Source organism: Arachis ipaensis, chromosome B02, assembly GCF_000816755.2.
Source record: "Arachis ipaensis cultivar K30076 chromosome B02, Araip1.1, whole genome shotgun sequence".
Taxonomy (NCBI): Eukaryota; Viridiplantae; Streptophyta; class Magnoliopsida; order Fabales; family Fabaceae; genus Arachis; species Arachis ipaensis.
Window position 1 is genome coordinate 51,805,799 of NC_029786.2, and position 7,287 is coordinate 51,813,085.

General features: G+C 41.8%; 1 protein-coding gene across 1 annotated transcript in view; it reads left to right on the forward strand.

Annotated features, from left to right (window-relative positions):
- The window catches only part of LOC107627242, a 28,017-nt gene extending 21,391 nt beyond the window's left edge, over nt 1-6,626 (forward strand). The window contains exon 2 of the mRNA XM_016330094.1: nt 6,481-6,626. Within this exon, the coding sequence (XP_016185580.1) occupies nt 6,481-6,626 (146 nt within the window). The remainder of the gene's footprint in view (nt 1-6,480) is intronic.

Consider the following 7,287-nt stretch of genomic DNA (forward strand, 5'->3'; position numbering starts at 1 on the left):
TGAAGTTACTGTGGATCGGGCCATCATGATCCATAGCATCATGATTGGAGAAGAAGTAGAAGTTCATGAAGTCATCTCCCTTGAACTCTACAAAATAGCCGAAAAGCCCTCTCCTGGGGCAAGGCTAGCTTTTCCACATCTTATTTTCCATCTATGTTACTCAGCTGGAGCTTTCATAGAAGGAGACATTTCCATTGAGGAAGAGAAGCCCATCACTAAGAAAAGGATGGAGCAAGCAAGAGAGCCCATTCATGGATCTCAAGTGACGCATGAAGCTCATCACCATGAGATCCCGGAGATGCCTCAAATGCATTTTCCTCCACAAAACTATTGGGAGCAAATCAACACCTCCCTAGGAGAATTAAGTTCCAACATGGGACAATTAAGGGTGGAACATCAAGAGCACGCCATCATCCTTCATGAAATAAGAGAAGATCAAAAAGCAATGAGGGAGGAGCAACAAAGACAAGGAAGAGACATAGAAGAGCTCAAGGACATCATTGGTTCCTCAAGAAGGAAACGCCACCATCACTAAGGTGGACTCATTCCTTGTTTTTACATTCTCTGTTTTTCGTTTTCTCTATGTTAAGTGCTTATCCATGTTTGCGTCTTCATTACATGATCATTAGTTTTTAGTAACTTTGTCTTAAAGTTATGAATGTCCTATGAATCCATCACCTCTCTTAAATGAAAACTGTTTTAATTCAAAAGAACAAGAAGTACATGAGTTTCGAATTTATCCTTGAACTTAGTTTAATTATATTGATGTGGTGACAATGCTTCTTGTTTTCTGAATGAATGCTTGAATAGTGCATATGTCTTTTGAAGTTGTTGTTTAAGAATGTTAAATATGTTAGCTCTTGAAAGAATGATGATAAGGAGACATGTTATTTGATAATCTGAAAAATCATAAAAATGATTCTTGAAGCAAGAAAAAGCAGCAAAGAACAAAGCTTGCAGAAAAAAAAAGAGAAAAAAAATATAGGCGAAAAAAAATAAAAAGAAAAAGCAAGCAGAAAAAGCCAAAAGCTCTTAAAACCAAGAGGCAAGAGCAAAAAGTCAATAACCCTTAAAACCAAAAGGCAAGGGTAAATAAAAAGGATCCCAAGGCTTTGAGCATCAGTGGATAGGAGGGCCTAACGGAATAAAATCCTGGCCTAAGCGGCTAAACCAAGCTGTCCCTAACCATGTGCTTGTGGCGTGAAGGTGTCAAGTGAAAACTTGAGACTGAGCGGTTAAAGGCAAGGTCCAAAGCAAAAGAAGAGTGTGCTTAAGAACCCTGGACACCTCGAATTCAGGACTTTAGCAAAACTGAGTCACAATCTGAAAAGGTTCACCCAATTATGTGTCTGTGGCATTTATGTATCCGGTGGTAATACTGGAAAACAAAGTGCTTAGGGCCACAGCCAAGACTCATAAAATAAAAGGGCGTTGAACGCCAGTTCTATGTTGTTGTCTGGAGTTAAACGCCAGAAACACGTCACAAGCCAGAGTTGAACGCCAGAAATACGTTACAAACTGGCGTTCAACTCCAAGACTGACCTCTACACGTGTAACATTCAAGCTCAGCCCAAGCACACACCAAGTGGGCCCCGGAAGTGGATTTATGCAGCAATTACTTACTTCTGTAAACCCTAGTAACTAGTTTATTATAAATAGGACTTTTTACTATTATATTAGACATTATCTTTGATCAGTTTTATGCTATCTTAGACTTTCATTGGGGCTGGCCATTCGGCCATGCCTGAACCATTATCACTTATGTATTTTCATACGGTAGAGTTTCTGCACTCCATAGATTAAGGTGTGGAGCTCTGCTGTTCTTCAAAGATTAATGCAAAGTACTACTTTTTTTCTATTCAATTCAACTTATTCCGCTTCTAAGATATTCATTCGCACTTCAACCTGAATGTGATGAACGTGACAATCATCATCATTCCCCCACGAACGCGTGCCTGACAACCACTTCCGTTCCACTTTAGATTGAATGAGTATCTCTTGGATCTCTTAATCAGAATCTTCGTGGTATAAGCTAGATTGATGGTGGCATTCATGAGAGTCCGGAAAGTCTAAACCTTGTCTGTGGTATTCCGAGTAAGACTCTGCGATTGAATGACTGTGACGAACTTCAAACTTGCGAGTGCTGGACGTATTGACAGACGTAAAAGGAGGGTGAATCCTATTCCAGTATGATCGAGAACCTCAGATGATTAGCCGTGCTGTGACAGAGCATTTGGACCATTTTCACAAGAGGATGGGATGCAGCCATTGACAAGGGTGACGCCTCGAGACAATTAGCCATGCAGTGACAGCGCATCGGACCATTTTCCAGAGAGGATTAAAAGTAGCTATTGACAACGGTGATGTCCTTACATAAAGCCAGCCATAGAAAGGAGTAAGACTGATTGGATGAAGACAGCGGGAAAGCAAAGATTCAGAGGAACGAAAGCATCTCTATACGCTTATCTGAAATTCTCACCAATGAATTACATAAGTGTTTCTATTCTTATTTTCTATCTATTTATTATTTATGTTCGAAAACTCCATAACCTTTTGATATCCGCCTGACTGAGATTTACAAGGTGACCATAGCTTGCTTCATACCAACAATCTCCGTGGGATCGACCCTTACTCACGTAAAGGTTTATTACTTGGACGACCCAGTGCACTTGCTGGTTAGTTGTATCGAAGTTGTGAATGAAAAACGATTTATTAAGACGTGCGTACAGAGTTTTTGGTGCCGTTGCCTGAGATCACAATTTCGTGCATCAGTAGTCTTCTGAGTCTAGGGTGAATATCATTCTCTGTTTATATGTATATACTATGAGACCAGCCGATGTTTACACCCCGTTTGTACGTGAACTTTAACCTAAATCCTGTGTACGAGACTCCTGTTGTGTGGCTACTTCATGAGGTACCAGAGAGATGTCCTATGGCAATGTCTGATCCTACAGAGGAGTAGCAGATGATGTTCTACCTTTTGATGATGCTCCACTTGACTTGAGTTTTGAAGACTTAGAACGTACTTTCCCTCAGTTTAGTAGTTTAGAGGGACTAGGTGAGTATAGAGTCTAGGCTAGCCTAGGTGCCAGCTTAGGGACCTCTTAAACAGGTCAGGACCTGGGATGTTGTATGTATATATATGTATATAGATATCATTTAGCTATATCTAGGGGTGTTCTAACTAACAGTCTATATTCAACTACTTGTGATGTATTTATATGTGGTTGTTTATAACTGTTTTATATGTTATTATTTGTGAATTGATTATAAATGATTCTATTTATTAATTCAAACATTTTCAAAAAAAAAGTACCTCGCTAACTAACTATGCTTTTAACATCGAATCAGGCTCATATAATAAATAATAGATAATAATTAGGATGAAAAATTGGTAGCACTCCGTTTCTGGTATCTCCTAGGCATACTGAAAATTGGGTCGTTACAGGAAGGCCGATATGAAGTAGTGAAAGTGGAACCCTATAGGGTTTAGCATTTGCGCCACCCCTCAAGTCCGGATATCTTCAAGGTCAATGGGCACCGTCTCAAGTTGTATCATGGTGAGCAAATGAAGAGCAACAAAGAGATTGAGGTATTCCTTTTGGATGATGCACCTCTTGGCAAAGAGCAATGAGCTAGTGGAAGTCCAACTTAAGGACATTAAACAAAAGTGCTAGGTGGGAGACACCCCACCATGGTGAGATCTATCCTTTCTTACCCTTTTGTATATAGTTCTTGAACTCTTCTTTGTTTTGTGATTGCTTAGCTATAGTTTTGCTTGATTAGAGTTGATTGTGGCTACCTTAGATAACTTGTTCATGAAGACTTGCATTGATTTTTCAATGGATGAATTGATTTTGTGGTAGGAGAACACCCCTTTTTTAGGTTTTGCATTGAGTTTTGGGTGTTTTTGACCCCTTTGGCTTGTTTGGCCATTAAGTTCATGATAATTAGGCATTCTTCATGTTCCTGGGTCATTTTCGAGAGAGTTGTACAAATTCTGCACCCTAGGCACAAACACAGTCGCGCGTGCGCGCACCTGGCGCGTACGCGTCCATGGCCCATTTGCGCAAAAGCGCGCGTATGTGCACTACGCTCGTATGCGCTAATAATGCGATTTGAAATCCTGAGCCATTTTTCTGAGAGTTATGCCCAAGTTGGGCTAGTATCATGCCAATGGCCTAATTCGACTTGCGCGTACGCGCACCTCAATCAAAATGCATATCGACGCGCCAGCGCACCGTGCGCGTCCGCGTCGATCCTACAACTTCCTTTTCCGGTACTTTTTCCTGAGAGTTGAGCCAAAGTTGTGCCCAACCTGTGCTGAGGGCACAACTCATATGCACGCTCACGCACATCTGGCGCTCGCGCGCACACCTGCGTTTCGCCACTTCGCGCATCCACGCACTGTGCGTGTCCGCGCCCCTGTTGATTTCTGCCCATGCACGCGCCTCGGTTTCGTGAACCAATTGCATTAGAGCGTGCCTCTTTCCTTCATTTCCTTTCCTTCTTTTTACCACCACCCTTCTTCTTCCCTTCTACTCCTTCTACCATCTCTACCATCTCTCTTCGCCACCACCGGTGGCAACCACCACTTCCGGCGGTCCCACACCTCTCTTTCTCCTCTCCTCTCTCTTACTCTTCACTACCTTTTCTCTCACTTACATACCTCATTTCTCTTCTTCCTCTCAAGGTATTTTTCATTCATTTACTTGTTTAGTTTTCTCATCCATCTTTTTTTCATTAGCTACATTCCCTTACTCTTCCTCTTAGTTAGTTTTCATTCATGTTTACTTGATTTGTTAGATTTTCTTTCTCTTTAATTTTTTTCTTATGGGTGTTAAAAGTAGGGGCTACTCTTGTATTGTGGAGTTGGATGCTCTTAATTGCTTTTTCATGCAATGTGTGGTATGCTTTGATGATTTATGATGATTATGGGATGTTACATTGTTGCCATTTTCTCAATTTTCGTCATACAAAGGGATGCACACCAAGTGTTTGATGGAAGACCCACATGACTTTTTGGAGTTACTTTGACTTAGTGTTTTCCATTTGAGTGTTCTTTCTCATTCACTTGCTTGTTCATCTGGGCATTAAGCTTGCTACACTTCTTAGTTCATTTCTACATGCTCATCCCCTAATACTCACCTCTTGTTATTGATGTTAAGAGTGTATGCTTCTCATGCTTTTTGTTTGCATGCATATACCACTGATACATCACATGCTAGTGATTAACCATGATCTTCAATATTTCCTTAGTTACATGTTGCAGCTGTCATGTGTCTAAGTCACTTATTCTCTTATGCTTTATCACTTGCATGATTATTATTTCTTGGTGCTTCTTTAAGTTTAATTTTGCCACCTTTCCCTCTCTCCTAGGATGGTTGCCAAGAAAGACAAAGGGAAGACATCTAAGAAGGCACCGCTCCGGTCGGCTAGCAAAGCACAACAAGCCCTTCATTTTGACAAGAACCTAGAGCCAAGCCCCTCCTCAATAAGACAAGAAGTGTTGCTAACATTGATGTTTTGGAAAAGGACAATCCGGCAAGGGATCCAAACAAGTTCCCCAACTGCTCTTGCGAACTTGTCTACCCCTTAATCAAACCAAGAAACTATCATACGGAGCCTCTTCTAGCCCCTCTGGCTCATGTCATTCCGCTCATCATGCCCCGCATCGAGCGGCGACAATGGGAGTTCCTATTGAGGAAGCCACGGGAAGCAAACTTGTCCTGGGTGAAAGAATTCTACACTAACTACCACTCCTCCTCCCTTGCATCGGTATTTGTGCGCCGAAGGCAAGTTCTCGTCACAGACGAGGCCATTCAAAGTGTGCTTAAGACCGGACCGTTAGCGGATGGAATTGATGCATATCAAGAGATTTTGTCGGCACGCTACGAATATGAGTTTAATTGGGATGCCATCCTCAAGGTCATTGCTACACACGAATCATTCTGGATTTGAGAAAGGATGAGGTCGAGGCCCAAGGGAATTGACGCACATTTTCTCACCAGAGAGGCTCAGGCATGGGCGCAAATTCTAGCCCATTATGTGCTCCCTAGCACCCATGGCTCATCAATTACTGCCGAGTTAGCCTTGTTGGTTTGGTGTGTCCTCACAGAGAGACCGGTACATATTCTCTGTCTCATTCGCCAAGCTATGGGCCGCATCCACGCTAAGGGGAACCTACCCTTTCCCGCTCTAGTGACCGACTTAGTTGCCGCAGCCGGTGTCCCCGAGAGACCAAGGATCGGAGGGCCATGATCCCGATGGACGGCGATGTTATTCCAAACGGGAGATATCTTTATCCTCCGGCGGACACCGAGGGACCAAACTCAGCCATCCCCATGAGCATTCCCACCACATCAACCGCACCAAAATCATCCTTGCAACGCATAGAGGACCTCCACAAGAAGCTTGATCATTATGAGCGGCGCAATCAATGCTGATACACTTTTGTCAAAAAGCTTCTGAATTGCTTAGCACCACCTATGGAAGAATTGGAAATCTCCACATCCACCGGCACCGACAATGAAGATAGCAATAATAATGGAGAAGATGATGGACACTCGGGAGCCGATCAACCTCTGCGTCTCACTCAAGGCTCGGAGGACCGTGCCAACTTCTAAGTATGGGGAGGTCGGTCGGCCGACCGGTCTTCATAGGTAGCACCCAAATAAATTTTGGATCACTTTTCTTAATTAGGATAGATTGCATATTAGGTTTTTCATTTTTGACATCTGTTATAAATCCACTTGGTTAGAGTAATGACTTCTCTCCTAGAACTAGAATTTTAGGGCAACCCTACCAATTTTAAAAATTTTTTATGCTATGCTTGTTCGAAGAATGTAATTTGGAACATCGATTTTGAGCCAAGAACACAAGCAAGCGAGACTTGAGCCTAATTGCGTGGTTACATTTTATAACCACTTACTTCCCTTCTTGTGTGCATTGTTCTCTCTCTACGATTGTGATCCTTAATTTGTTTGACTCTATATGTCCATTGTTATATGTATGAATGCATGTGCATGATTGAGGCCATCAATTCACTCAGCTACTTGATAAACCCCATTTTTAGGGTTTATCATCTATAGAATCTAAGGGTTTTATCAATGATCTTTCATACTTATTCATATAAAAACTGCATGATTTTGTGTTCCTTTCCCATTTTACCTCATAGATGAAAATATGCTTCTTTTACATCAAAATTGAGATATTGTAATCCTCCTCTATTACCATTAGATGCCTTGATCCGTTTGTTAAGTGATTTCAGAAGTTATAGGGAAAAAA